Genomic DNA, 15,000 nt, shown 5'->3' on the forward strand with positions numbered 1-15,000 from the left:
TACTTCCTATATGTCCCTGGCACTTTTTGAGCTGCTGCCCCTGCACTAGAGCCTAGAGTGAGTGAGTTTGTGAGCAAGTAAAGTCCTTGCATGGGCCCTTTAAGAGGGATGCTAGGTACTCCAGCAGCCCTCTGTCTCACTGGGATGCAATCCCTGCTGATTTTCACAGCCAGATGCTATGGTACTCTTCTTCCCAGCACTTCCCTGGGCTGGGGAGCCTGATGTGGGGCTGGAACCCCTTGCTCCTTAGAGAAGACCTCCACAGCCAAGACATCCGTCCCGATTCTTCATCGCCACACTGTTAGTGTGGGACTGGCCCATTCTGTGTCTCCACCCCTACAACCAGTCTCAGTGTGGCTTCCTTATATCCTTAGTTATAGGACTTCTGTTCAGCTAGTCTTCAGGTGGTTCTCAATGATGGCTGTTCTATAATTTATTGTCATTTTGATGAGGTCATGGGAGGAGGTGAGAACAACATTTACCTACGTTGCCATCTTGACCAGAAGCCTGAGCTCCTCTATCCTTTAGCTTCACTTTTATTCAGGGGAGAACAATGAGCACCATGGAGGAAGAAGGCTGAGGGCAGGTGGCCTGGCAACTCCTTGGGCTAAGGATGCTTTACCATTGTGCTCTTGGGACAAAAGTAGGTACTAAAGCAGGTATACTAAACCAAAGAAACAAATCAGACAAGGGTTTAGTGAGAAAAGTAGTGAACTGAGCATTAGCCAGTGAGCTTACAATCCTGCTTCCACCACTAAATATCTAGGTAAACTTGAATAAGCCCTGAAACTTCTCAGAACTATAAAGTTTTCACCTATTAAATAAGGAGGTATTAATGGATGGTTTTAAAGGTCTTTGCTAGCTCTAAAATTGAAACAAGTGAAGTGAAAAAAGCATGAGAAATGTAGAAAGTGATAAATGTAAGATGTGATGATGTAAAATCAGGATGATTATACCAGTTCAAAAGACTCTTTTGAGGATTAATCAAAGAAGAGTATGAAAAGTACGTATACATGGTAGTAGGTAGCTGCTAATATTGTTATTGTTGTAGCTGAAGCTCTAAGCATGCATCACCTCTGCTGCACTCCCTGCTGATTAAAGTGATGTCCCAAAGTGACCACACAAACCCTAAGAACTCCTCGCCAAAGTTACACAGGCACATACATGTCTGTGTGTCATCCACCAAACAGCAGTGACAACAGCAGGCATGTTGTAGTGCTTATTTCTCACAAAGTGATTTCTCATGCATGGTCTTATTGGATTTTCAAAATTAGGCTGTGAGGCAGGCAAAGCAAATTTTGTTTTCATCCCAGCTCTCAGGCTGCTGCCTTGCACCATTCCAATGGAGTGGCACTCAAGGGGGCGCCATCCACATAGAGTGGTGCCCCCTGTCTCAGAGTCTTGCAGAGCAGCAACTCTACCCTCTTTCAGAAGAGGCTACTGAAGCCCGTAGAGGTTACACTGTCCACAGTCACACAGCAGAGGAGGAAAAGTGTCTGATCCCCAAGTCAGGTTATGACTCCAGTTATTTTGTGCTTTTCCCTGCACCATGTGACCTTGACTACAATACATACATGATGACTATGATAGGGTCAAATTCTCAGTGCCAACCTTCCCATACAATATTCAGCTTAAGAGTATCTTAGTTCAGGATCCCTTGAGGTCACCAGAGGAGAAAATTGTCACTATGCCAAAATATGACATGGCACATTGTGACTCAGTCTTACTTTAGATGTGCTATCCTCCGGACATTACTTTGTAGAAGAGAAATGCCTACGCATCCAAGCAAATTAGGCTACAGAGCTAGAGACCTACTCTGCCTCTCCGTAAGACTGTTTTACATGAATATTCAATAACCAGCACCCCTAAAAGTCTATTGTATCTCCCACCTGTGTTGTCATCTTATCACAATCTGTGCTCTGTGCCAAAAGGCACATTTCAGTATTAAAGAAAGACTCGGAGTTTGAGAAAAGTGACAGAAATATTTATTAAAGTGCTGCACTTGGACTCCATGCAAAATGAGAGTGACTTCCTCATATGCACTAATCCCCAAACAAAATAACCATCAAGAAATATTAAAACACACATTTTATTAGTTTCATTTAATTTCTTAATTGCTCAAAGTCAGCTTACCCATTTACTGCTGTGTGAAATGCTTAGAGGCAAGGAGCACATTAAAGGGATTATTTCCATGTAATCCCTCCCTCCCAGAGGGTCGGAACTGATCACTTATGAATTCTGATTTACGCTCTGTAACAATATCAAATGGAGAAAATAGTTATTGTAAAATGATAGAGTCGGTAGTCGGGTAATACAGTAGGAGAGTGTAATTTAATAGCAGAGAGAAAGTACCTCATTTTCGGTAAAAGTTATGCGAGCCTTTTTCAGGAATAGCTATTAGCCAAACTGAATTTAGCCTCCCATTTTTCTGGCTATACCTCTGTTAATTGATAGATGTTGAAGATGTGTAGCCTGTTAAGATTTTAATCAAATGGTGTCGGGAGTAGATGCGATCATTTTACTGGGACTGGAGTTCTGGGGATAATAATTACTCTGGGTATGATGCTCTCTGTGACAGTTCACCCACCACCAGCCTGCCTTCTTGGCAGGAGAAAGAGTGTAGGCATTCAGGTGGAATTTGGAGGGACACTGCAAGTTACACAGGAAAGACAGGTGTGTTAGGAAGGGGTTTTTAAAAACTTGTGATAAACTGAACTTCTGGCAGTTTCTGTGGCACCCCATAGCCGGCTTGAGACCGTTAAATTCCAGAGGACTGGGAAACCCATTAGTGACCCAGGAAAGAGCTTTTTCTTATTCTGTTGCCACATCTCTCCCTGTCGCAGTACCTGTAATCCAACTACACTCTTTTAGGAGCATTATTGCTATTCTGGGAAGGAGTTAAGAGTTATAGCATCAGAAGTAAGGCCGATCCTTACCAGCAACTCCTGCCCTCATAGAGAGCACGGGACCCAGACAGGGGCCGTGCTTGACAGCATCGAAATAGGCAGTGCCTCCATTTCAAGCTGACCCTCTTCTCATATTTCATATTCATTCTCTACCTTTAAGTCAGCCTAATACAAAGAGTATACAAAATAAAACATTTTTTAAAGCCCTCAAGGAGATTTGTACCATGAATTTTATTAGGTTGGAGGCAAAACAAGCTGATACTAGCAGAAAAAAAATGGCTGCTTCAGACCCCAGCTGACCTCTTTTGCATGGAAAATTCTCCATATGATTACAGAGCTAATGAGTAATATTTAATGAAAACATTATGCCTTTGCATATATTTGTAAGCAGCACTTCTCCCATTTAAATTTACATAAAAATAAGCTGATATGTATAAATATGCATCTTGGAAATCTGTGTACTTTAAGCAAAATACTCATCTGCTGTCTCTGGCTACTTTTATACAAAGCCCAAACTTCTCAATGAGAAAAGTGTAGAATTCAGTCAATCATCTGGTTGACACCAAACATGCAGGCCAGCATTTGATGATGTGGAGGATAAAACAGCTAAACTCGAGGCAGACTCATCCACATATCACAGAATGTTTTGGCTTTATGAAAATAACAGTGTATGAGAAAAGGACTGGCCTAAACAATTGCTAAATAAATACATGTGAAAAAAAATCTTTCTCTTTCATTTTCAAGACTCCTTAGGCATTTGAGGATAAAGACTTAGAACCAAGATTGTGTCTGGAGGCTGCATTTATTTCCTTTCCTGCTCAGACTCTGAATCACAGTGGAGCTGAATTTGAAAATGGAAAGCTTGTGACACCTTTCTTTCTCACTCTTTCTCTTCCCCCCTCTAGGTGGAGCTGACAGGCAGTAGCGTCTTTGACTATGTCCACCCCGGGGACCACGTGGAGATGGCAGAGCAGCTGGGCATGAAGCTTCCGCCTGGGCGGGGTCTCCTCTCACAGGGCACCACTGAGGACGGAGCCAGCTCAGCATCTTCCTCCTCCCAGTCGGAGACCCCTGAGCCAGGTGGGAATTGCAGTCCCAACGTGTGGGTTGGTAGACAGGACCTTTGCCAATGATTGCACTCAAGTTGCCAGTGTGAAGAGACTATAAATAGGTCTAATGGTATTTAACAATTCCATGCAGCTTTCTGTCCTGCGCAGTAATTAAATAAGGAAGAGATTTGAAAATAAGGAGACATTTTAATAAGTATAATCCAGAGATCTAATTTCAGTTGAACAATACATGTGGAAGGCACGAGTTCCTTTAGTTTCTCTGTCAAATTACTGGAGGGAAAAGGCTCAGGTTCGGAAAGCCCTCTTCCTTTTATTGTCACCGTGGCTAAATGTAATGCATTTGTTTATTATTCAGCAAAATCTATCGCAGAGACTTTTTGAATATTGGCTCGTGGAGAATTAAAAGTATTAGGGACTTATAGAAATCTCGGTTTCTTTTTTAAGCATCAGAAAGTACTTGGAAGATGTGAACAGATAAATTAAGGCTAAAAAGAAAACAGAAATGGCTACATTTTAAACTGCCTTTCCACCCTCAGTATTTAATTAGATCAATTGTATAGAGGAATGAACAGAGGTGACATTCCTCATTGGGATTCCTTCCAGGACTCTTATAGACTTTGCATTCAGAATGTTCCCATTTTCATTGTGTTGTACTGATGATAATTTAAGTATTAGGGGAAAATCCATTTATAAATTAAACAAAATGACTTGATATCCATCAGTCCCCTAGTTCATCAAGCTGTTCAAACACGGGGAAGATTGGCTGGTCGGCCTGGGTCTTCCGAGAGCGCTGGTAATTAGATCTGCGAAGGATTTATTCTTTGCTGATTGGGGCTTTAAATTAATTGAAGTTCCACATTTGTGGTTTTGTCCTTTTTGTACTTTTTTAGAGGAGATATTTCATATTCTTGTGTGGTGGAGTGCTTGGCCAAGCAGCAGTGGTTTAAATGTTAATTTTTCTCATGAGAAGTTTAAGATTTTTAATGAATCAAGGCCTGATTTGAAGTGCAAAGTTTTATTTGCTTACTTAGGAAATTATTTTTGCACTTTAAAATGCTTATACTTTACCTGATATGTTGTTTGAAAACGGATTCATACCACAAACGCATTTTATAGAAAGAAAAATGGAAAAACCTACCTACAGATTACCATTAAAATAATTCTACATACTTCTAAGAAAATACTTTAATTTGACCTGCTTAGAAATAATCACGGTGTGTTTGCTCACACAGAAGGGAAAACATATTTGTCTCTTTTGGAAATACTCCATCTAGAATCAATCTGTGTTTCCTCATTTAAGTTAGCTGCAGCTTGTAGGGCATTATCCTGTAGCATTGATGAACATCCTTCTCCAGTGAGCCCCATGCATGAGAAAAGAATATTTAAGACTAACCTTTACCATATAAAAATGAAAATTTTGTTGGGGAAGGAGGGTCACATATTCTAATACCCTAGCTCACTGACTTTACCGAATAGATATGTCAGTGAGATTGCTGGAACTGCCTTCTTACTAATTAGATGTTCACCTCTGGGCATATTTGAGAAGCAGCACATGAAAATAGTTTTCTTCTCTTTTCATTCCGGAGTTGGATTGGGGAACCTGCGCTGCTCATGACTTTTAAACACGCAGTGTAAGAATTCAAGTTTATAAACCTTTGTATGAACCAAGGCCTTGGAAAAGTGGGCTTTGTTTCCCTGAATCACAAACTCTCAAGTTAAGAAGGATCTTCAACAATCCTTTTATCCAACCTATGCAGCCATCTCTTTAGAGCAAAACCAACAGATAAGCAAGTCTCTGCTGGAACTTGCTCCTGATAGGAAGCTAATGTACGGGCTTCCCACTCCATTGTTGAGCAGTTCTAATACAAAGTTATCCCTAAGTCGGAGCCAGAGTCTTCTTTGCCTTAAATTCCCTGCTCTGATCCAAGCTCTGCCCTCTGGGACCACATTTCACATTTACTCCATCCTCCCCTCTCAAATATATGAAGTCAGGTACACCAAGTCCTCCCTTCCTCCCACCCTCCTTCCCAGGTCAAACAGCCCTAATTCCACAACCATTATTCAATGGCACTTTCCTAAGACCCTCACTGCCCTTCCCGGCTGTGTTTCAGTTTGTCGGTGATCCTTGAAAATATGGTTCTAAGAACTGAATGCAGCCCTCTAGATGTGTTCCGACTAGTACAAAGCAGAAGAACTGTCACCTTTCTCAGTCTAAGCGACTATACTTCTGTTAATGCATCCTAAGGTTGAATTAGATCCTCTCAGCAGCCAGTTCACACTGTTGAGTCATATTGAGTTTGATGTCTCTACAAACACGCTAAGGGTGATTTGGCACTCAGAAGAGACTTTGATAGAGAGGGGGGAAAAAATCCATGGCCCGTAAACCAGTTCTACTTGGATATCTTAAGCTCGAGTCAAAATCAAACTGGTTTAGGATTGAGTATAAGAACTCGGATAAACCCCATGCCTTCTGTGAAGCACCAGTATGCACAAAAGTCTAGGTGCACTGTGAGAACTCAGTCCTCGCTGAGAGTCCTTAAATTCTGGATTTTAGAATAACAGATCTCCTTTAAAGTTACTCTGTCATTTAACATTGAAGTGCGATTGAAAATTTACCTGGGTTTCTTTCCCCTGCCTTCGCAGCCTTCTTTGAGCCATCTTAACTAGTAAAATTGAAAACTCTGCTTTTACATTTTTTAACAACTTGGGCTCCTTAGCAACAATCGCTAGAGAAGGGTTTCTCTTCCTTGATGGAGAGTGTCCCTCTCACCATTAGAGAACTTACTTTGCTTTAAAAGTATGTCGTGTGGGTTATTTTCAGTCTTTGGCTCGAAAAGGCAATTAGATTGACTGTTCAAATACAGAAAAGCAGTGTAGGGTGCTACCTTTTAACTAAATATCTCTACTAATGCAGATCATTGCTCCAGGGGAATTACTTAAAAGTTCATGTCAGGCACTACATCCCAAAGCTGCTTATGTTTCTTAAAAGCTAAAAGAATTTTAACAAGATTTCCTAATTCTTAATAACACGAAAGAACATTTTCGAAGACTGTTGTTCATTACATCATAATCTTTTAAACTCTGGTAAAACAGATTCTTTTTTTAAACAGTAGTGTAATTTGGTTGGAAAAGGGATATCAATATGTGGTGATTATGAAAATGAAGGGACTAGTAGGTATGAAATTTTTCAGAAGCCCTGATGTGTTCAGTGTAGCATTACTAAATGGCTGGAATCTAAATAACATTTGGCATTATAATAAAAGGAAATAAGTGACTAAACCGGCCTAAGAGGCAGTGATACTGTGCCATAATAGGAATTCTGTTTCTTTGAAATGCCGGCCCTGTGACTATCTTGTCTTGAACCAGTTTCAAGGTAATGAGAAAAAAAATATATATATGTGTTGACTGGACAGCAAACCCATATAAATATTTTATATGTATGCACATCTATTAAAAGTTTAATAATATGATATTCCTTTCGGAGAAATCTTAAGGCAGGCATAAGAAAAATAAATGGGTGACCTTGTTTAAAAAATTACAAAGTTCGAACATGCCAGTTTAGGGGTCGACCCAAACATTTTAGAAGAGACGGCCCTGTCCTGTCATGCGGGCTACAGGAGCACAGAGCCTCTGGAACATGATGTCCGGATGGCTTGTTTTCTTTTCATAGATCTATATATACCTTTTCATTACTTCTAAGGATTCTGTAATCTTGGGTGCTACAGAATCTAAGGATTCTGTAATTATGAGTGCTATCCTCTTCTTTTAATAAATTTTGGTGCCACATTTTTTTTAAATGCTTAATAAACAGAAAAGCAGCTCCTTCAAGAAATTCTGGAGGAACTTTTAACATCTCCCTATTTTGAAAGCAGAGAGTAAAATTCTTTAAGTTAGGTCATAAAATTGTTGTTTTACTCCAGTTGTTTTTTTCCAATTATAAAATTAATTCATGCTCATAAAAAAAGCATTAAAAAAATCAAAAAGAATACAGAAAACAAAGAATAAAAACCAACATCCCACTATTCGTGTGTATATATTATATATCTATCCTCCTAGATTGTTTCTGTTCCTAGATACATACAGGAACAGAGTGGGAGTTTTTTGGTTTTTTGGCTAAAATAAGATCATAACATACATGCTTCTGGTAGCCTGCTTTTCCACTTAATCTTACAGGCAACTTTCTCTGTCATGTTTCTCACTTTAACATAAAATTTCCTTTCTGTCTCCAGTGGTTTGTTTCCCACTAGCTAACAGTCAGTTCCCAGCTGTAGGACCACTGTTAGGAGGAACGTACCTGGATCCTGCTTTGCAGGGAATTCAGCCAGGACAAGAGGTTCTTGCAACTTATTGAATGGGTACGAGCTCATAGAGGGAGAAATCAATACTGCACCAGGATTTAGACAATTTAGCAAAATGTATGAGACAGTACTTTTGGTGAAGAATAACTACAGCAGCATGGTTAACCATTTGTTGTCTAAAATGAGGTTATTGTGTTTTGTCTAAAGTTTCAGGCAGGTCTAGCTTATTATGGGGGGGCGGTGAAGATAATCACTGTGGTAGTATGATCTTTATACTATTACACCTACTCTATGTCCTGAATATTTTAAAGTTAACAAAATTAAAGCAGCTGAGTACTTGCCTGAATGGAAATTATCTGCATTTTCTACATATGCCTCTGTGCTATGGTAAATTTGATCAGCTCCTGATTCTATAGGAACTCAATTCTGAAATTAGACAATTTTCACAAGTGATATAATTAGAGGAATAAATGTTTAGGAATAACAGTAAAGAATATAAAAATTTATCTAAAGATCAGATCAACATTTTGTTTCAAAAACTGCTCAGATATGAGATACACTTGTACTTTTATGGGTGAATTATTTACCATTTAACATAGGGTTGTTGAAGGAGTAGGGTTCTATGATTTTTTTTTTTTTAATATTGGTTCAAGTTTCCTATCAATGAAATGAATTTAGAAGTCAGGCAAGGAAGACCATCTTACTAACCCCACATCCAACCCCAGTCCCCAGACAATGTGACTGTATCTACAGCACTTTCTGCTGTACTGCAAATGTCAAACAGAAGGTGTAATGGATTTAATATTAGTGCTGGCCAAGGTGTTGAGGGAGCTGTTAATAATGTCACTCCAGTTATTGATCTGAAGCCTTTAAAAATCAAAGAAAAGTGAGAGATCCCCTACTGAGGAAAGGCACACAGTGACTGGTTTTTATTGCCAATATATTTCTACATATAGAGTGGCAACTTTCTGGAATTATGTTATCACCATTAATCTCTGTGAGATTTTTGGAGTCATTATATGGTAAGATAATATCATGGAGAAGGCTCTGCATGCTAATGCTAAAAGATCAGGCTGAGTTCTTTCAGATATAAATAGTGTGGTAACTACAACGTTCAAGTTGTCAAATGACAGGAGATTTATTACACTTGATATTCTTGATGACAATATTGGATGCACTGGAAGTCTAAAATACAAACTGTACAGTCACTGGGGTGAGCTGCCCTCTACTTTTGCCTTTTAAAAACTCACTACAAAATCATAGTGACTCACTTGAGGTAGAAGTGAATTTTGTTTTTACAATTAGTGTACCTTTTCAGGAAAATGCTAATTCTTCCATCTGAATGGCAGTTTATATGCAATGAAATTCCTGCTTTCTATAGTCCCCAATAAATAAATGAAAATAAAATGTATAATTTATGTTGAATGTTTGTCAAACTGTAAACACATTGAATTCCTTTCCATATTCACACAATATAAGCAAAGATAAATCCATTGGATAACGTACCACGGTTACCTCTGATAGATTGACTAGGAAATGCCTTTCTACTGGAGCTGTAGCAACGAGCCAGGCAAGTTCATGATTACCCCAAACTGGCCGGCCTCCTGTTAATACCCATGTGCACATGAATGTGGCAAATATCTAATAGTCAGAAAGCAGCCTAACAAAAACCAATCTTTCCATAACTCAAAGGGATCATCAGTTAGGCATAAACTCAGCTTTTATCCAAAAATTATATCTGCAAAATTATTTCCCTTAGCTATGTCATCGTTATTTGGAAATGAAATAGAAATTACCTTTTGCCACTCCTGAATGAAGATGACACACATACTCCAAAAACAAGCCAGTGCTATTATGTGGACTCTCTTGCAAAACTCAGAATGCTGCTTTTGCCTCAAAAAAGATGCAGTACCATTTTTTTCATGCAGAAAGTAGGCTGTTCTTAAATGTCACCTTTATACCCAGCTAAGCTAAACAAGATCACTTGGAACTGCCAGAGAAGGGAATATTTTCCAGTGTTCTCTTCTGGTATGCAAGGCCCAGGCACACTTATCACCTTTTTGTGCGTATGCTCATGCTTTTGCGTGCTTGTCTCTGTACAGTGAGAACATTTACAAAGCAATCTTGTATTTCTAGGATCTTGCCTGAGGGAGCTGAAAAAAGTAAGGTAAAATCTCTTCTTCCCACCAGGCTCTGCTGGCCCAGTACCTGAGCTCCGCCCTTCCAGGCCAGCTCCCAGAATGCACAGCTGCAGCGCAAGGCATCCTTTGGGGCTTGACACCCTGACCCGAGAAAATCCGAGTTGGTGACTGACATAGCTACAGAAGGGCAGCTTCCCTTTTGTTCCCAGAGAAGATGTTGGATCTCAGCATAGTGCTGCATGCCATTCAAAAACTAACTTTCCTTTCCAAAATTTAGATCACAGAGGTTGCAACTCAAAAAAGTGCATCTTTTATATAAAATAATGGTATTTACAGGGTAGCAAATGGTTTGCTCGATAATAGAAGCACGAGTCTTATCAGAATACACAATAGGCTCACTCGGTTTATATGTAGCATTTTTTTTTTTTTTTTACTAAGTCTTCTATTGAAGGTTTAGAAAATCAATGTTTTAACCCCATTATTTTTAACAGTTGTTTTATATAGCTTTCTAGGTCATAATTTTGGCTTTCCTTTACCTGTGGTGATAAGGGGTACATTTTCAGAGTTTCTAAAATGAAACCCAAGACAAATTGTTAATGGATGACCTGTTCTCTATTTTTTTTAAAAATGTGGTTCTCTTTGTCATTGGATAATTAAAAATTATAGATTCTATTTCTATAACTCTTGTCTTGAACAAAGCCAAGTTATTTGCTTTTAATACATACCACTGCACAGAAATTTTATCCCTGTTTAAATTATACCATTCTGAATTCTTCCTCTGCACTAAAGAGCAGACTTACGAAGGATCAGTTACCTGGCATTGACTGAGCTTTGCAGGGTGCACAGATCAGAAAAGGCAGAACTGGCTGGAAACCATTTCCACCCCTAGTGAGCAATTTACTCATGATTGCTTGGGGAAAATACTGGAAATATTGCTTCTGTGTAAAGTTTTCAACTTTCAGTTGTCAGCTCTTTGCCAAGCAGTTATTCTTGAGTATAGCTTTAGAAGCAAAGCATATTCATGCCACTATGATCATGGTTGGCAGTCATATCCTCCTTGGTGTATGCAGAGCACAGAAACTACTAATTACAGGAGTTAATTCACACCCTCTCCCTTGGAGGCAGGTCGATGTGGTATCCTTATTTTACAGATGGGGGAAAAGTGATGGAAATTCCAGGTGGCTTACCCCAAACCACACAGGTGAGATTAGCAGCCAAGATTAGGGTCAGAGTAGGTGGGAAGCCTAGGAACTAGATGGAGAAAAGAGATAGGACTGTGGTAGGAATTGAACCAGAGGGATTGACTCCAAAGGGTTCCAGAAGTCCAGAGAGAAACCTGCTATCCCATTATGTACATATTTCACTGGGCTAAAATATCTTTTTAAACAATATATAGTCTCTCACTTGGAACCAAAATTCTCTATTTAATCCATTCCTCTGCTTTCATCCTTACTTTGAAACTCTTTATATGACAGTAAACAGTAGCATCTGAGTCAATTCTAGGCAAAATTCAGCCTTGAGTCTCTTGGTTCCCATTAGCTGCATGCCCCTTCAGCCAGGAGCACAGCCACAATGGTCTTTGTGGATTTGGTCCCCGCTCTGCCTGGCCAACACTGGGTCAGGCTCTGTGTACCTTCTCCAGGCTCTTCCTTTCAGAACCAGTCTCTCAAGGCAGGCATGAGATGGAAAAAGAGCACAAACAGTGGAGCTCATCAGGAGGTGTCCTCCTGGAGACATCTGCTCATGAAACACAATTATGATTTCTTAGAACCCACAGGAAACATCACCTAACTTCTGTTAGTTGACAATACTAGCTTGAGAGGGGGAAGAACTTGGGTCTTTTCTCGAGTTGTTATTAACCAAAGTGAATTCTCATTCAGGATCTAGGCCCACCTGATAAGAGAGATTGTCTAGACTATTCAGTAACCATTGAGTGTATGTCTGGCATGAGTCAGACATACGAAGCACTGGGAAAACAGAGATGAAGTTTCTTGCCTTCCAGGAGCTGACCGTCATGTGAGGGAGACAGGTCATTAATACAGTGCAGAAGTGTGAAGATGACGATCAGAGCACTGTGGTGTATGAGGATTATATTATAGGCCACTGCTGTTAACAATCTTGGCAGAACTATCTCAGTTTTTAAACTTCAACCCTGAAATTAACAGCCCAGGAAAGTTGCTTTGGGAGGAAGTTGCCTTGACATGGAACATGACTGTCAGGTACTTTGGTACACGTTGTCAAGGGTTTTAGGGGTTAATTAGCCTAAAAAATGCCTGCTATGTGATAAGTTCACAGGAATATTAGTTCCTCTGACTATTGATCTTTCTGGCTCTATAGGCGTATTCTGAACGGGAGATGCCCCCAAACTGCTTCCCTTTCACTTATACAGGGCTGATTTCACTAACTGAAATTCAGAAAATGCTGTAGCGTTGGAAAATGTATTGACTCAGCCTTTTCTACTCAAGGTATAACTTACTGCAAATACTCTAATAACATTAATGATGTTAATACATAATTTTTATATGTTTTACCTATATGGTTCAATTTTTAAAGTGAGCAGATTGTAAGTAATTTGTTTCTCAAAATGACCCCAAATCAAAATTAGAGATGGTAAAAGGCTAACCCCACGCCAGAGTAGACTGTGGCCCTACGATTTCTTTTGTTTTGAGCACTTTGCTAGATGCTCGCAGAGAACACAGGAGGTAGAAGCTATGACATCTGCCCTTAGAAAACTGATCATCATCAGTAGAAGATTCATACACAATCAACAAACAGAGAAAAAAGAACGATAGTGCTGCTATCTCGACGGAGGCATAAAATGGCAAGTGGTATAAGAAATCAGGGAGAGACTCAATGACTGCGGGTGGCTTTGATGAGAAGGGACGACTTGCATGCCTTGCATTAAAACCAACCTAAGAGCAAAGAGGTAGAGACAATCATCTGGAGACTCATCCCAAGAAGCATAGTGAGAATGAAGTTGCTGCATTTGGGAGGCAGGAAGGAGCCGTCTTCCTCATGGAAGCAAAGATGCATGCTTATTAAGGATGGAGCCGATCTTGGAGGAGCTGGAGTGCCAGGGGAAAGCATCTGAGATTGGTGTGATAAGTTCTCAGTATAACTCATTAAACAGAACAGTGACCCAATGCAAACATTATTTTGTCACAAATAAAATTTTGAATTTGGAAGGATCCTCCCTGAAGGGTCATATTATACAGTTACCTCTGGATTCTTGAATCCCTTATACAGCATAACTACTGATAGTCACTAAATGGTCACCAAGTGTCAGACACTCTGCTAAGTCTAAGGTATTCACTGCCTCATTCATTTCTCACAAATAACTGTGAAGGTGCCATTATTTTCCCCCATTTTACAGATGAAGAACAATTTCTTTAAATCTTGGAAAAAAGCACATTGTTACTAGATGGAGAACCTAGGATTTGAATCCAAGCAGCCTGGCCCTAGATTTTCTACTCTTTAATCCCCCAAGCTGCTCCTCAATGTCCATCTACAACAGCTATCCAACCCTTACCTGAGACCACCAGCGGAGGGCATTCTCTGACCTTCCTAGGCAACTCTGTTTGTTAGAATAGTCTCCCTGCTATTATGCTGATTCCTGTCCACAGATAACTTATGTTCACTGGACTTAGTACCTGATCCTTTTGCAAGAATGTGCAGGATGTGTTGAGTAGAGCAGACTGGAAGCAAAGAAACCCATTCAAGAGGCCATTTCATTAATCCAGAAGTGAGTGAGTGAACCTTGAGAAGAATTGTTAAGAGGCCTTACAAAAGGAAGAAACGATGATTTGGAACTAAGATAATAGAAAAAGGTAGGAATGTACCTTGTGGTCAGTCTTTAGCCAGGAGCTAATGGTTAATATTCTAGAAATTATGCAAATCTCAAGCTTTCACATAATTAGTATTGATGATGCCATCTGTCCACTCTCACTTTTTTATCAGTTGGTAATAAAAATCTGGAAATTTTGAAAATTACAAAATCACATATGCTATTGATCGTGAAATATTAAGATTTAAATTCTCCTAGGGTTCAAAGCTGTTCCTCTTTATGGTTTGTTAAAATATATCACATGCCTTTGGTAAAAATATCAGTCTGCCAGTCAACGCCTCTCATTGTCAGAGGATATACTCTTCAAATAAAAACACCAGGAACAGCAATGGTAAACTGGTGACATCATAAAGAATTAAAAGTCTACTCTCCTGTGCCCAGGCATCTCTTTATTAAACAGAGCAAGGGTTGGTAGGTTTGGTGGAATGCTTCTGTAAAAGCAAGAGAGGTACCCAGATGCCCTGGCCATAGGTACTATTTATGGACATAAACAAACAAACAAACAAACAAACAAACTCATTTCACATAGGCCACCAAGCAGTCATGAGATGTTAATGACTTTTAGTCACTGCCAACCTGGACAAAATTCAAGCCAGTGACCTGTGGGTGAAAGGCTCTATATATCCCATTACCAATCCCCTGAGCCATCTAGTCGCCCCTGACAAGGTACTTTATCATACCCAGCACACTGTAGTACAATAGTCCAAATTCTTACACCATCAGAAAATCTTCGTTCTACTA

The 15,000-nt window shown here is 39.7% G+C and overlaps 1 protein-coding gene across 11 annotated transcripts in view; it reads left to right on the forward strand.

Annotated features, from left to right (window-relative positions):
• The window catches only part of NPAS3 (neuronal PAS domain protein 3), an 839,700-nt gene that overhangs the window by 709,671 nt on the left and 115,029 nt on the right, over positions 1 to 15,000 (forward strand). For all 11 annotated transcript variants that reach the window (XM_023523216.1, XM_023523208.1, XM_023523210.1 and 8 more), the window contains one exon: positions 3,812 to 3,986. In XM_023523216.1, coding sequence (XP_023378984.1) covers positions 3,812 to 3,986 — 175 coding nt within the window. The remainder of the gene's footprint in view (positions 1 to 3,811; positions 3,987 to 15,000) is intronic.

This window comes from Pteropus vampyrus, unplaced genomic scaffold (genome assembly GCF_000151845.1).
Source record: "Pteropus vampyrus isolate Shadow unplaced genomic scaffold, Pvam_2.0 Scaffold384, whole genome shotgun sequence".
Lineage (NCBI taxonomy): Eukaryota > Metazoa > Chordata > Mammalia > Chiroptera > Pteropodidae > Pteropus > Pteropus vampyrus.